We start from the raw sequence: 16015 nt of genomic DNA, 5'->3' as shown, positions 1-16015 counted from the left end.
ATATGATATTGGATTGATTTGTAGTTCTCCAATTAAGATCTCCTTATCAGAAATCAGCGCCATATCCTTACCTAACCTCATCTGTTGTAGCCAAACCACAGATTATAGAGTACATACTCAGTTGAATTTATAGGGTGGCTAACCAAATATTGCCTTGACTGAAAATGTAAATTTATTTGATTTTTGAGAGACTAAACATTTACTAGAATTGCCGGTATAAATTAAGGAGAACTCGTTTCGCTCAAACGACAATACATTTCAATATTTTGTTGTAGCGCGCTAACAATACACACATATAACATATATGCAAATTTTTAATATAATATAATAATTGGGAGGCTGTTTGAGTTTTGTTTATTATCTGAGATACTCAATGACATGGCACTAAAAACGCAAAGTCAGTGCAATTATTTAATTATTATCAACTGGTTTTCTTATTGTATTGCGCCATAAACAAATATGTTTAATAAACACCGGTTGCTAATGATTCCGTGGGGAAACGGGTGCTACACAGAATTTTAATTTAAAATAAAAATGGGTTATGACAAACTCCCTTTAATATGAATCGAAGTAAGTACGTGTGACTTATAGATATATAGTCAAAGAGAATTGCTAGTTTGCATGTTGAGTACGCTTAGTAATTAGCAGTTATTTTAACGAAATATTTTTTGACAAATTATCTGCATTATAATTTTTCGAACACGCAAAACACGCAAATTCAGAATATATTGTATAATTTATTTACAATTTTTATTTTAACATTGATTATTAATAATGTAGATCTATGTATGTTGAAGTACAACGCGCTCGATGCTCCACGACTGCTTAGCACTCTCATTCAATCATGTTTTAAACTCCTCCACCCTCAAAGGTATGCCATGCTTCGCCGATAGAAGCACAGTCTCTTTGTTATAAGACAATTCAGCGGGTGTCTGTGGTGCGAAGGAGAATTTAAAATGCTTGATCAGTAATGCGAGTCCAATTAACGCCTGCATTTTGCCGAAACGCAAGCCGATGCAATTGCGTGGTCCATCGCCGAATGGTATCCATGTGCAGGCGGGTCGTTTCTGAATTTCTTCCTCAGTAAAGCGTTCCGGATCGAATTTCTCTGGATCGGGATAGTACTCGGGATCGTGATGTATGCCATAGCTAAGTATGAATACACGCGTGTTCTTCTCGATGAAATAGCGTGGATCGCCGGTGTCATACTCTGCCTTTGAAACTCGTTCCACAAACGGCAATACGGGGTACTTGCGTAGCGTTTCTAAAGTACAAAGAAAGTTTTATTAATTAGTAAAAGAAAGGTTTTGATAATAAATAATTAACTTAATTTTTACCCGATAAAACCTGTTCCAGATATTTCATCTGCTGTATGGCCTCATAGGTGCACACGTTGTTGTGCTCTTTTAATGTCGCGTTGATCTGCTGTCGCAACTTATTCTGTATTTCTTGATTTCTGGCTAATTCATATAATGCGAAGCCCATAGTTGTTGATGAGGTCTCGAAGCCTGCTATAAGAAATACAAAAGCTTGCGCTGCAATCTCCTCCACTGACAGTCCATCTTTTTCGCCTTGCTTGTTTTTCATTTCCAACAAAATATTCATGAAATCATTACGTTTCACCTGATTCTTCTCTCTATATTCGACGGTATTACGGACTATGCCTATATAGAAGTCTTGCACTTCTTTTGTAAACAAGCGCAAATTCAATTTACGTGCCAAACGTGGATAACTCTCTATGAATGTGTTGACTAGAATGCAATGTTTGCGCTCGGTTAGTGCCTTACGACCCATTTGCACAAACTCAGCATCGGGATTACGCAAACTGTTACACTCAAGACCAAAAGCGCAGGAACCAATTACATCGGCGGTGTAGCGCGCTTGTAGTTCGGTGATCTCCAAAATACTATCAGGCGCGTTTTTAGCTTTCTCACTCATTACTTGTATTAATTCATGCGCTTCTTTGACGACAGTGGGAAACATTAATTTCATTTTCCCAGAGGTGAATGTGGGTGAAAGCTTTTTACGCAATACATTCCACTGTGGTTCATCCAACTGGAAGAGATTGCCAGTGAGTGGATCTTCAATTTCATTGTGAAAAACGCCGCGATCTTGAAAATTGTGAAAGTCCTTAATGAGTATCTTCTTGACTAATTCCAGGTCCAGCACGAAAACGGCTGGATTTATAAGAAAGTAGATACCACAGAAAGGACCAGTGCCCTTAAATTGCTTATAGATGGGTGCGAATATTTCACACAAAGACTTCGTACGACGCCACTCCTTGAGTGTGCCCAACGGAAAGCTGGGTGAATCGTGCGGCACGCCACGCCTTTGCCAATATGATTGCTGATATTTCAACAAGTAAATCACTAGCGTGATCGCTATCGCCAATAAAGCGATAATGGTACTCATCTTAACCTATACCAATTAGTTGTAGACGGCACCGACTTCTGTTTGATGCTTATTTCGTGTCTTCACGCGACGAAGATTGTTAATTTACTAAATTTTAAATTTTGTAAAGTCATCTTGGGCGAGCGCTTCTTTTTAATATTATGTGTAGCGTGTACATCTAAAGCTTTGAGCTTTTCGGGTATAAATTCGTGTGCTATATTTGTTTATTTTCTTGCAAAGCCGTTCGAGTTGAAGGGTTAGCTTAAGGTTTTTCGGTGTTTTTAGATAATATTGTGTTCGAAATTTTATTTGATAGCTCTCCACTTAGCTTTTGAGCTTGCGAAAGCTTGTCTCTATTATGGCATAAATTTGGATTAAGATACTATTATTTCTAAACAAGAAAAGCATTTATCTACCATAAAAGTTAACCCCTTACACTCATATTATAGGTATAAGAGTGCACTCGTTACGTCGCTTTTGTCGGGATACCACAAAAGTTTACTTCAAAGTTTTGCCTTAGTCCAGATTTTTGTGCATGATTTTCAAATATACTCAAGGGGTTGAAGTTTGCATATATTATATACCGTTGTTTTTCTTCATTTCATTTGAAAATAAAATTTTAAAAATATGCATCTGATCTTTATGCTTCGTATAAAGCTTTTATGAATATTTATATATTCATATATGCCGATCAATAGGGCAGTATAGGGATGTAACAATTATTATGGGTTTTTCGTCAAGAAAAATGCGAGAAATACATAAATTAAATATGAAAACAATTAAGAATTCAATTTATGAATATTTTTGCTTGGAGCTTTTAATTCACGAATATTCTTGTACATCTGCAGTTACACTCTTCTCTACTACCAAACAGAATAAAGCTTTATTTTAGACAAACAAACATTATTTATATTCTCACTCGGCGCTATTGTCTTAATACATATATACATACATGCAAATATATAATATATGCGTCGAATAGAGCGCTTTGTTTGAAAAGAGCGCACAGATCGAGATAAGAATGTTTGAATGCCAACAACTGCCACCTACTTCTACATACATTTATGGTACTTGAACTTGAACATGTGTATGTGTACATATGTAATTCATGTAAGCTCCATGCTTGCGAATTCACTTGTGTGTTATTATTAAACCCATTAATTGGAAGTGTTGTGTTTTTATTGTTAATAAGTGGTTATAATTTACGCATTGAATATCGGTTATAATACACACATACACACACACAAAGTAACAAAACAGTCAATTACAAAGCGCCTTTATTGTGTATGCTTAGACAACAGATAATTACATGCTTTGAAATTTAATAGGGTGATGTGAATATTAGAAAGATAGGTGAACAGATTAAAATATGTATTTCTATACAAGGAGACATAACATATGCTAATAATTGTGCACATGCGCATATGTTTATATAACGCAATTACAGCAATAAGCAGGCATTATTTTCATTGACTAATTTTCCACACCAATTTTATATTTTGCGCGCTGTTTAGAACATAACAGCGCTTTTAGATGGTTTTCGCCAGATTCTCCACGGTCAAATGTATGCCACCATCAGCGGCAATGAGAAAATTCTTTTTTAAGTAAACCATCGGGTTGAGTGTTCGCGAGGATGGCTTGAAGCGATAATGGCGCAGCAATTGTATGACGCCAATGGAGGTCTGCAATTCGCCGAAACGCATGCCAATGCAATTTCGTGGGCCGTCGCCGAAAGGCAAGTAGGCGAAAGGGTGGCGCTGCGCAATGGCTTCCGGTGCAAAGCGTTCAGGGTCGAATTTGTCGGGATCGGGATAGATTTCGGGGTCATGGTGAATAGCATCGACGGGTATGAAGATGCGCATGCCGCGCTCCAGCATCCAATTGGTCTTGGGTACGCTGTAGTCGGCGACGGCCAAGCGCGTTAGATGCGGTATGACTGGGTGCTTGCGTAAAGTTTCTAAACAAAGATTTGAAACAAAAATAAAGTTAACAAAAAATATTCGAAAATATTTTTCTAAGCAACGCTTCACCCACCTGATATCACTTTTTTCAAATAGTTCATTTCTTTGATAGTCTCGTATGTTAATTGACCCTCTGATTTCTGCAACACTCTAAATATTTCTTCACGCAATTTCTCTTGCACATCTTGATTCAAGGCCAACTCATACAAACAGAAAGACATTACGGTCGATGAGGTTTCAAAGCCAGCCAAATAGAAGACCAGCGCTTGCGCTGCGACCTGCTCGATATTCAAGCCATTCGTCAAATCATCTTCTTTAATGTCAACTTCTTTGAGGCGATCGCGTTGCGCCTTCATTTCCAACATCATATCCATGAAATCGTTACGACTCACGCCATTCTTTTCTCTGTACGCCACGGTTTCACGCACAACACCCATGAAGAACTCGGTGACATCGTCGGGAAAATTCTTTAAACGCAACTGTCGTGCGCGCTGTGGATCTGTAAACATGAACGCCTGCACAAGTAGCGAGTGACGTGGCTTGTCGATAATATTTCTACCCATACGCCGGAATATCGCTTGCGGGTCTTTCAAGCTGTTGCACTCAATACCGAATGCAACCTCACCAATAACATCGGTGGTGTAGCGCGCACAGAGCTCCTTCATTTCCACGGTGCCGCCTATATTCATAATGCGCTGACAAGCACCAACAATACGTTCACCCACCGTCACCATGGTGGGGAACATGAAACGTATTTTGCCGGTGGTGAAAGCGGGCGATAACTTATGACGCAGTACACGCCACTGCTCGCCGTCCAAGAATAGTAAGTTGCCGGTGAGCGGATCATCGCGTACATTGTGGAAAAGTCCACGATCCGTGAAGTAGTTGAAATCCTTCACTAAAATTTGTTTGATAAGATCCAGATCTATAATGTAAGCGACGCGCTTCAAGAAAGTGTAGGCGCCAAATATGGGCGTGAGACCTCTGAAGCGATTATAGAAGCGAATATTAATGTCTTTCCAATGATACTTGGTACCGATGCCACTCATATTGCCGAGGAAGTATTGTGGTGTCTCATGTGGTATGCCGCGGCGCGCCCAATAGCTGTAGTGGTGCCGTAGCTTCCAATAAATGGTGCCCACAACTACGACAACAAGCGCACAGAGCACTGCAATGCCCATTTTGTTTTTTATTTATATTTTTCTTTCCAAAATATATTATTTATGTTCTCTATATGTCGCTTTCGTTTATAAAAATATTTGGTTATGGTTATAACTGCACTGAGCGACAGACCGCTTGCAACTGATTTTGCAAACGCATTTTGTGTAATAAAAATTCTCTTGTTTCCACTTTGTGAGCGCGTTCATTATATTGCAAAGCTTATCGTAGCGCAAAAATTCCCAAGCTTTCTCGGCAACAAAATTTTTGCGGCTTTTCTTATCAAACCGATTTTTTTTCCCACAGTACAAAAACTAATTTGGTTTTTGGATATAACGATAGTTTTTAATATTTTTCAGTTTTCTACTGAACAAAATATGCGCTGAAATATCAAGTGTGTGCAGTTTGATAGCTTATTTTAGTCGATTATTCTCTTGCTGAGATTTATATTGGGTGTTTCATTTGTTCAAAAGATGTTGAGAGTTGTCAAACGATTTAAAATTTCCGTTAGTTTTTGTACTTTCGAACGATATTCTTTTTATATAAAACCACTTATCTGAAATCCGGAATTATACTAGTTTCAACGAGATCTGTTATATACCGTTAGTAAAACTCGAAGATACCTAACGCTTTCCTGATTCCGACACGAAAGAAAATGTCAAAAACTTGGTCAAAAATACACAAGGGAATGAGGAACTACGCCATTTCTTGTTAAAGACATGTCTCAGTACAAGACTAAATTTATTTCTTAAATTATCCTACTCATTGGCTTACCCCGTCCACAGGCTCTACTCTCAAGTGTATGCCACTGGCTGGGGTGATTTGGAATATGCGTTCGATGAATTGTAGTGGCACTTGTGTGTGTGCAGATTGACTAAATTTAAAGTGTTTTAGTAAATTAATGAGACCTATTTTAGCTTGCATTTTGCCGAAACGCAGTCCAATACACGCACGTGGACCTATTCCAAAAGGCATATAAGCGGCAGCGTGGCGTTCACGGCATAGCTCTGGTTTGAAGCGGTCCGGATTGAATTTATCTGGCTCGGGGTAAAGTTCATCGTCATGTTGAATGGCGTGCGCGGGTAATACCACCAGACATCCTTTCTCAATAAACTCATTAGTATTGGGCACTAAGTAGTCTTCTTTGGCTTTGCGCACGAGATACGGCACTACAGGGTATTTGCGTAGTGTTTCTTGAATTGGCAGAGAGTTAATATAATATTGTGCGCAGTTTATAACACTACTCACCGTCTACCGCTTGGTCGAGGTACTGCATTTCGTTCAACGCCTCGTAAGTAAGTTGGTTGTTGTGCGCGTTTAGAACGCGCTCAATTTCCGCACGCACCTTCTTCTGTATTGTCTCGTTCAATGCGAGTTCATAGAGGCATAATGACATTGTTGTTGAAGATGTATCAAACCCCGCCACAAAGAACACAAATGCCTGCGATACCATTTGGTTTAGTGTTAAACCTTGTGAGAGATCAATACCATCGCTGTTCAAGGCCAAGCGCTCATCCTCTGCCTTTAAGCCGATTAACAAGTCCATGAAATCATTCCGTTTGATATGCTCACGCTGACGTAATTCTACTGTCTGACGCACCACATCTATGTAGAATTGTATGATGTGATCCGGAAAGAATTTCAGACGCATACGACGTGCCAAATCAGGATTCATCAACATGAATGTCTGCACCAGTTGCGAGTGACGTGGTTTGGTAAACACGGCATGACCACGACGCCTAAACTCAGCTTGGGGATCAAGCAAACTATTACACTCAATGCCGAAGGCACAAGTGCCAATAACATCAGTAGTGTAACGCGCGCAAAGCTCCTTTAACTCGATCTCGCACTGCTGGGGGCTGTCTCCGATTGTCTTGTGGCAAGCGCGTATCAATTCATTACCCACTTTCACCACGGTGGGGAACATGAATTTCATATTGCCCGAAGAGAATACGGGTGTGAGTTTATTGCGCATGGCGCGCCACTGAGCTCCTTCGAGACGAAATAGGTGGCCAGTCAATGGATCATCGCGCGGATTCGAGAAAACGCCACGATCTTGGAAATTGGAAAACTTACTTATACATATGTCCTTAATCACATCCAAGTCGAGTATGAGCGCGGCGCGTGTGAAGAAGATATACATGCCGACAAAGGGACGTCGTTTCTTAAAAGCTTCATAAAGCCGCTGGTTAAAGTGTCGTAGCTGTACTTGACCGCCGGCAGCGCGCTCTATATTGCCCACCACATAACGGGGGCACACTTGCGGTACCCCACGACGTTGCCAATAGGTGTAGTGGCGTTGTAGCGCGTTCACAATCAGTCCGAATGCTGCGATTAGGAGCACCAACAGCACGAACATAATGAGCTTATTTGTTACTTCCTTGTTTTACGAAGTCGCTTTTGATTCGTTCTGAATTTTGCTTAGAACATTTCTATCCACGAAGTATTTAAATACAATAAAATGAATGTTCAAACTAGTGCTGCATACTCATTTCACTGACAAGAAATGCTGAAACGGCGTGCATTAAATATTTTTTAGCCGGCAACTAAATGCTAATCTAACATAAACAAATAGAAATATATATATGTATAAATCGAACAGAAGAAAATAATAAAAGCTCGCACATGCGCTATCCCTTGCGATCTTATCTGTTGAAAGCCATTTGTTATGGTATACTTGGGAAATGAAGTAACTAGTCTTTAGTTTTTTTAAAATACGGAGGAACGTGTGTAACTTTTTACTTTGGAACTTACTCTTCTCCGTACTAAAATTATGTCAAAATAAAAATCAGTATTGGTTTAATTGTTATGTAGCGCTCTCTTAAATAAATGTTGTCCAAAATCATTTATTTATAGAAATCTTAGACTTATAGAAATCTCTTTAGACTTAATACTTTTTATATGTTAATGGGCGCATGTTCTATATTTAAATTCGGCTGCGCTATTTGAAAGCGCAAGTTATTTGGGTGAGCTTTCGTCAAGTGGTGAAATACAAGTTTCTCTTTAAAACTTGCTCTCAGTTATTGACACAGGAGTATAGGGTGAGACAATTGGTGTTTTTATAAGTAATTATAGATAGTGTTAACTACTTTAGTTTGGTTAATATTATTTTTGAAGAGTGGGTTCTTAGTAAATGGTTGACAAGAGTAAGCTCGGAATTGCATTTTGTTGTACTTAAAGACTATGTTATAAGTCTGAAGTTGTAAGCTATACAACTTGTGATTGGATTTAGTATTTTAGACAGACAACAAGTTGAAGAGTCGTTATAGCAAATGGAACCGATGCTGCCGTGCGCTTAGGTAATCAGTAGCCTTTATCTATATCATCTACAGCGAATAAAGAACTGAAAAGTGTTGCCTATTTGAGAAATTCGAAAGCTTTCCAGTAGCTGAATCTTTTGTTGCAGAAAACCTTAATAATATGACCTAACATATTAATAATTTGTTGGAATTAAATTCAGCTTATTTCATCATAGATACTACCAACCAGTGACCCGTACAATAGAGATCTTGGTTTTTTCTTATCCTTTACGTATTATGCATGTGGGAAAAGACTCTCTTCTTTTGAGAGCAAGAGATAATGCATTTAAGATGTGGAAAGAGTAAGGTTGTTGTGGAGAAAAGTAAACTCTCAATTCACTGTTATTTTTATACCCTGAACAGGGTATAGTAAGTTTGCCACGACCTTTGTAACACCCAGAAGGAAACGTCGGAGACCCTATAAAGTGCTTGCATGGGAAACTTTTTGATTTGATGAGTTATCTTCACCTAATTAGATCGAAATCAAGTGCTTGTAAGGAACTTTTGTATTTGTGAGGGGTATTATAGCTTCGGTGCAACCGAAATTAACGATTTTTCTTGTTTATTGTACAGTAAGATCAATAGATTATAATTATTAAATATAGTGATTTATGAAATTTGTATTTAAACAAAAATGGAAATTTTGGAATATCTATATCTTGACCTAAAAACTGAAGGTAAGGGAATTAAATTTTATTATTATAACATTTAAAAAAAAGGGGTTAGTACTACAACATGTTCCTTCCAGACCGCCCAGCAGAGCCATTCCACTTAGACCTGCAGTCCACTTTTACAAGCGCTCCACTCGCAGTTTTATGCCATTGACCGGTTGTAGTATCATTTTCTCCACCAGAAAGTTCAAGTGCTCTTCCGTTTCACCACAAACTGAAAACTTGAAATGTCTCACCAAATATGTGAGTCCAATGCACACCTGCATTTTGCCAAAACGGAAGCCGATGCAATTGCGTGGACCATCGCCAAAGGGCACATAAGTGCAGGTGGGGCGTGTTTTGATTTCTGCTTCTGAAAATCGTTCAGGATCGAACTTTTCTGGATTTGGGAAGTATTCGGGGTCATGGTGTAGCTCATAGACAGGTATAATAACCATTGTGCCCTTTTCAATGGTGAAGCGCGAATCTGTGGTTTTATAATTTATATCAGCTTCACGCACCAAATGCGGTAAAATTGGATATCTTCGCAATGTCTCTAAAAATCAAAGCATTAATTAGAGATATACAATACATGAATAATATGATCGACAGAATCACACACCTGATATTACTTGCTCCATGTAGCGCATATCTTGCATTGACTCGTAGGTGAACTGGTTGTTGTGTCGCTTTAGCACCTCATTTATCTCAGCACGTAATCGATTCTGTATATCCTGACATTTGGCCAGCTCATAAAGTGCATATCCCATTGTGGATGAAGAGGTCTCAAAACCAGCTACAAGGAAGACAAAAGCTTGTGCAACAATTTCATTAACTGTGAGTCCGCCATCCTTTCCGTCCTTGGTTTTTAATTCCAGTAAGACATCCATTAGGTCGTTGTGTTTTACACCAGTCCTTTCCCGATACTCGATGGTTTCACGCACGATTCCCATATAGAAATCATTCACATCTTGTGGGATTTGTCGCATACGCAGTGTACGTGCCAATTTCGGCGCTGCTTCAATAAATTGGTCCAGCAGCAAGCCGTGTCGCCGTTCGGTATTCGCTTTCCTTCCCATCACAACGAATTCCGCTTGCGGATTGCGCAAACTATTGCACTCGATGCCAAAGGCGCATACGCCGATGATATCCGCAGTGAAGCACGAGAGCAAGTCAGTGATCTCAATGACACCACCAGCAGCAGTCGCTTGCTTTTCATCCAAAACTTTTTTAAATTCCTCCGCCACTTTGACCACGATGGAATACATGTGTTTCATTTTACCAGAACTAAACGCCGGAGAGAGTTTGTGACGTAATTCGCGCCATTTGGTTCCTTCTAAGGCGAAGAGATGACCCGTCAGCGGATCATCTCTGACGTTGGAGAATATACCGCGTTCACGAAAATGATTAAAGTCTTTGATGAGTATACTCTTCACCAGGTCTGGGTCCATAATCAGTGCAACTGGCCTTAAGGCCATGAACATGCCGGCGAATGGTGCAATGCCCTTGAATTTCTTATAGATTGGTGTTAATATTTCATAGAAACATTTTGTGTTGCGCCATTCTTTAAAATCACCCCATGGGAAAGGAGGTGCTTCATGTGGTACACCACGGCGTTTCCAGTAGCTGTGGCTGTACTTAAGAAAGGCTAAAAGCAGTAGAATGCTCAACACCAACAAGTTCAAGAACAAGCTCATATTTGTGAAGAAACCTTTTTAGTAAACACTAGCTTAAATAGAACTGAAGATATTTTCAGATACACGAACGTTATTTATACTGTGTGTCGGGTTTTAATAGTTTATTTTTTCAAATATAATCAACAAGTGTTCTTATCACTTACGGTGATAGTATTGAAAAGTTTAATGAATAATTTAATTTGTTTTTGCATCACTTCTGCGTCTGCTTCAAATATTTATATAAAATGCAACCCTTTGACTTTATGATTGATTGAAAATTTCATAACCGCTCTCCCGCTCTTTCTATAGCTTAGGCTAGGCACACAGTGGAGCTTAGCGCACATTGCATTGGGAAGTATCCCGCTTGACTTAGAGAAGATAAGAAAACAGTATTTTGTATATTGAGTATACATAGTACCAGATATTGTGAGTACTTTTGCCATCTCTTTTATGACCATCCTTGCACAAAAAATTGCCCTGCGAGTGCCAATATGAAATGCAGGTAATTGCATGGGGAGATCAAAGGATTAAAGCAATATATGCACCCTTATGTGTAAAGTCGCTTACCCCTTCTTGTTCAATGCAATTATATTGAGCTAAATTCCCGCGACATAATCTCTTAATAAACAATGTCGGCAGTAGTATGTCAAGCTCTGAGCGAATCAAATTGTAAATTGCTCATCGAAAGTGAAATGACCTTAGCAAAGTAGTTGACTTATTAGTGTTTCGCTTTCACCTTGAATATTCTTGCTTTTGTTTCTATATGAGAGAGTTTTTTCGACGACAGTGGAATGTATTGTAAGTTTAGAAAAGTTTAATGATTGGCAAATTTCTCGAATTACTTACAAAAAATTAGTTTGACATTCAAGTCCCATTCACTGTTCTTCTGAATACGCTACTCTTTCGAACACTTAAGGTATTTAGTAAAAAACTTCAAAACGGCTATATTGACAAACGTCTGTATCAAGCCTGTATTAAAAACTTTTTCTTTTCAAAATTCACTTGGAAACCAGTTCTTTGCTGAGCTTTTTGAAAAACAAAATATCAAACATAATTCGCATTCCCAAACATTTCATATTACCGAGTTGTGTTGTTTTAAAAGTAAGCATAAAATATTGTTGCGTTTATTAATTTGGAAGCTTCTTTCTAAAGCCACAGCAACCTTTTTGGCTGCTCCCCAGATTTAAAGCAGTTTTCAGGTATTTTTATATGCTAAACCTTTGTGCCTGTGTGCCAACTTTTTGCTGCCAATGGCAAGAGTGTGCGAATTTGGCGCGTCAGGGTGTAAAATTGCTTTGAAATGTGAAATTGTTTTGATTTCGTTTGGCGTGTGTGTAAGCTCATACTAAAGTGAAATTTATGAAATATTTCTACTTATATACGTATAATTGTGTGCGTAAATATTATTTGAAGTTGTAGTGGTTTAGAAATGAAGAAAAACGTTTTTAAATTGCAGTCAAATAATAATAAAAATCAATACTGTTTACTGCTCGAAACACTAAAAACTAGTACAAATAAAAAGCACTAAGTTTACGGAAAGGATCTACCGAATTCTAGAAATCTAATTGTTAGCATAAAAAAATTATTTCAAACCTACCGGAACCCATCTGGTACGAGGACAGCTCGGAGCTTCAGCTCATTAGCTTCAGACAACTTAAATTTTTCTCTACTACCTTCAATTTGGTCACGTATTGTCGATATAAAAATAAGTCTGGAAAATTTGAACAAAAAGGAAAAAAAGAAATAAATGTTGTGCGAACTGTACAGCAACAACTGCTGCGAAAAGTGACAAAAAGCGCTCATGGAGCAAAAAATTATTAATCAAAAAGCAATTCGAATTGAAAAATTTAAATATAAATTGAAGATGCAGTAGTGTGGCTCATGTGAAGAGTTGTAGATGGCACGAACGAATGAATAAGAAATTTAGCAAAGTAAACACGATATAGCAATTATAGTTGTGGAGAAGTACGTGACGTTTTAGCTTGAAATCTATACTGTAATATTAATGTAGACAGAAAAAACAGAAGAAGGACGAAAAATAGAATTATAGTGTATGTAATTCATGATTAAAAATTGCATTTAAAATATCTGCCAATTTCAAAAAAAAATAAATTAAAAAAAACAGTACATCAAATATATTTTGAATACTGTATACATAACGAAACTAACTTTTTTGACAAAAATAAAAAAGTATTTGATAGCAGTAAGTTTATGTACAAATTGTAAAGCCATTAACTACAAATCACAAAAATGAAAAAAATTAAGTTAGTAAAATTGCGTGCTTTTCTGACATCTCCAAACTGACTGAAATGCCAGAGCAACACTTTACTCTAAAACTGCAGACTTCTTATTTGCGTTTTGATTTAAACAAAAATAATTTCATTTGCTTTCACTTACACGTAACTCATACGCCTCGTTGCTCTTTAATGAGTTCCACATTTATATGGGCAACAGCTAGCGGCGGCAAATAAGCGTAAACGCTCTCACACGGACAGACTGTGTGTGTAAATCTGCAAGGGTAAACAACGCACAAAATTAAATACAAACACAAATAAATAAAGTTGGGCGAAAAGCGACCAAAGCCAGAGGCAAAATTTAATTTACACACGTACGCCAGCGTGTTTATGTGGTCTGCGTCAGTTAAAAACAAAGTTGTTTTTGCAATACCACCAGCTGTTCGCCAACTTTGTGCCAACTCTTGGCGTTTATACTATATGCGAACCGTCGGCGTGGTGACCTTACAGGAAATAAAAATAAAAGCATAAAAAAAACACCAAAAAATGACCTAGCCATAGATACATAGACAAAGTGCTTGGTTAAAAGATGCTGTTTGCCAGTAATAACAACAACACTAGGGAAAATTCATGTTGTTGCATAAAATACATGCAATTTCGCTGGAGTGCTCACTAAATCGCTACATTCAGGCGTTGTGCATGTATGTGTGCATATGTTTGGTATAGGCAAAGGTAGAATCCGAGGTAGACAACACGTTGATTGCAGCTGAAAACCAGTGACCTAAAGGGGGATAACGAACTTGTCAAGTAGGCAACAAGAAGTATGGATTGCGTTGGGTCTACGTTGTTCAGTGTACGAAAAGTTTTAATAAATGCGTGTTAGTGCATAAGGTAATTTTAAGTATATTTTGGTTAACAGATTTTGCAAAATGGGTTTTAGGAAAAATGGGTTCATAGCTGGAATACGCTCCGCAAATTTGCCATTGCCTGCCAAAAGTCGAATTATCAAAACAAAAAAAAAATATATATTAACATATTATAACCCAATGACTTCATTTATGTATTTTAGTTTACTTTGCTGATAGTACGATTTCGCTTGGCATCTAAACAAAGTATCGCAAAATAATTCAATATTCTGCCATTTTATCATAGATGCGATATGGCTGATTGAGTGCGCAATATGCATATTTAGTTTCCAGGCGGCTGCTTGCCAATCAAATATATATGAGATTTTGAATAAATAGCCGGCGCTCGAACGACCACTGGCTGCGGTATATATAACAAACATTTATTTACATAACATATTTAGCGAGTGTGGAGCGTTTAAAGTCGCTGAACTATTCATTATAAATTCAATAAATATTTGCGCTGTTTGTTATTGTTTGCGCGTGTGTGTGTTTTGGAAAATTAATCTATTTCGCACAAATATTTGCATTTAAGGGGCATACCTAAGTAGTGTGAAATTGAAAAAAAAAAATTATTACAATATAACTAACAACCTGAAATTTCAATCGATATGTCAAAAAAATTTTAAGTTGCAGCCTTCTAAAATATAACCACTCAGTTAAACTAGCTCCATCGTAAAAAATTGTAAGTAAAATTCAACTTTTTTTAAAATTTTTAAATGCCACCATTTTGCAAATTTTTGATCGTTTTCTTCGAATGTAGTTCATTGTAAGAACTATAGCTTCTTGCAGAAAATGTTTTTTAGGTTCCATCTACGTAGAAGGCCGGTATCACTGCAACACCTTTTTTTATAGCGCCGTCGGCGTTTGCTGTAACTCGAAAAATATAAAAATTTCTTCGTCAAAGTTTTTACTGTGCTTAAATATACCCAATACAAATGCTAAAAAAATTATACAGTATTTATTTTTTATTTCTAGAAATCTCGGTTTTTAAGCTGGCACACTAGGTGTGCCCCTTAATAAAAATTACTATTTTTCGCTTCGCCTCACATCGTTTAAATATCGCATAAACAAATAAATAGCGCTAGTTTCCTCTTGTGATTTCAAACATAAAATTGAAATTAAATGCAATTAATAATAATTGCTACATATTGCGCTGCAAACTAACTTTTTAACACAAAAATAATTCATGTTATACCGAAAAATGTTGATTTCACTAAATTGCGTTTCACGTTTTTTCACTTTTACCTCCACCTCATCCCATCCAGCATTCAAATTAATACAAGCATAGTTATTTGCACTTGGCAATGCGATGTTCCAATTTTCTGAATTTCAGCTCCAATTGCTTTCCCCATTTCGGTAAACAAGTTGTATGGTATATTTGCGCTATTTCCTTTCAGTGACAAGCGTAGCTCGTCTGTCAACGATATTGTTTATTGTATGCAAAGCTTACCTGTGGCGTCGCTGTGCGCTTGTCGTGACTTTAAAATCATCGTCCTCATTAATCAATACGAATTTGAGCCAGCCAGCGGCATTTGTCAGCACACACCCGCGCTCCAAGTTCTTGCTTTCATTGACGACACAATGCGGCTCGCATTTGTTTGTGGCGTCGTGTAGCCTTTTTTACCGCGCGACCTTGCATATGCTACGAATAGCGAATTGACAAGTATCGCTTGTTTTCGTTGGTGTGTGATATGTGGCAAGTAGCATGCGGTATGCAGCATGTAGCATGGAAATCCGC

The 16015-nt window shown here is 37.8% G+C and overlaps 3 protein-coding genes across 3 annotated transcripts; all 3 read right to left on the bottom strand.

Annotated features, from left to right (window-relative positions):
• Positions 1–717: 717 nt before the first annotated feature.
• Positions 718–6041, bottom strand: LOC106620248 (uncharacterized). The gene is made up of 4 exons (XM_014238680.3): positions 4426–6041; positions 3924–4348; positions 1338–2418; positions 718–1264 (listed from the first exon to the last, which is right to left on the bottom strand). The coding sequence occupies exons 1-4, from the start codon at positions 5531–5533 to the stop codon at positions 843–845; spliced, it is 3036 nt and encodes a 1011-aa protein (XP_014094155.2). The 5' UTR covers positions 5534–6041; the 3' UTR covers positions 718–842.
• Positions 6042–6214: 173 nt separating this feature from the next.
• LOC138856998 (probable cytochrome P450 6a14) lies at positions 6215–8038 on the bottom strand. The gene is made up of 2 exons (XM_070108265.1): positions 6759–8038; positions 6215–6703 (listed from the first exon to the last, which is right to left on the bottom strand). The coding sequence occupies exons 1-2, from the start codon at positions 7867–7869 to the stop codon at positions 6273–6275; spliced, it is 1542 nt and encodes a 513-aa protein (XP_069964366.1). The 5' UTR covers positions 7870–8038; the 3' UTR covers positions 6215–6272.
• Positions 8039–9409: 1371 nt separating this feature from the next.
• On the bottom strand, positions 9410–11211 carry LOC106620242 (probable cytochrome P450 6a23). The gene is made up of 2 exons (XM_014238673.3): positions 10082–11211; positions 9410–10015 (listed from the first exon to the last, which is right to left on the bottom strand). The coding sequence occupies exons 1-2, from the start codon at positions 11154–11156 to the stop codon at positions 9600–9602; spliced, it is 1491 nt and encodes a 496-aa protein (XP_014094148.2). The 5' UTR covers positions 11157–11211; the 3' UTR covers positions 9410–9599.
• Positions 11212–16015: the final 4804 nt, after the last annotated feature.

The sequence above is a fragment of the Bactrocera oleae genome, chromosome 4 (assembly GCF_042242935.1).
Source record: "Bactrocera oleae isolate idBacOlea1 chromosome 4, idBacOlea1, whole genome shotgun sequence".
NCBI lineage: Eukaryota > Metazoa > Arthropoda > Insecta > Diptera > Tephritidae > Bactrocera > Bactrocera oleae.
The sequence above is the reverse complement of the archived record's forward strand: the minus strand, read 5'-3'. Positions and strand labels throughout refer to the sequence as shown.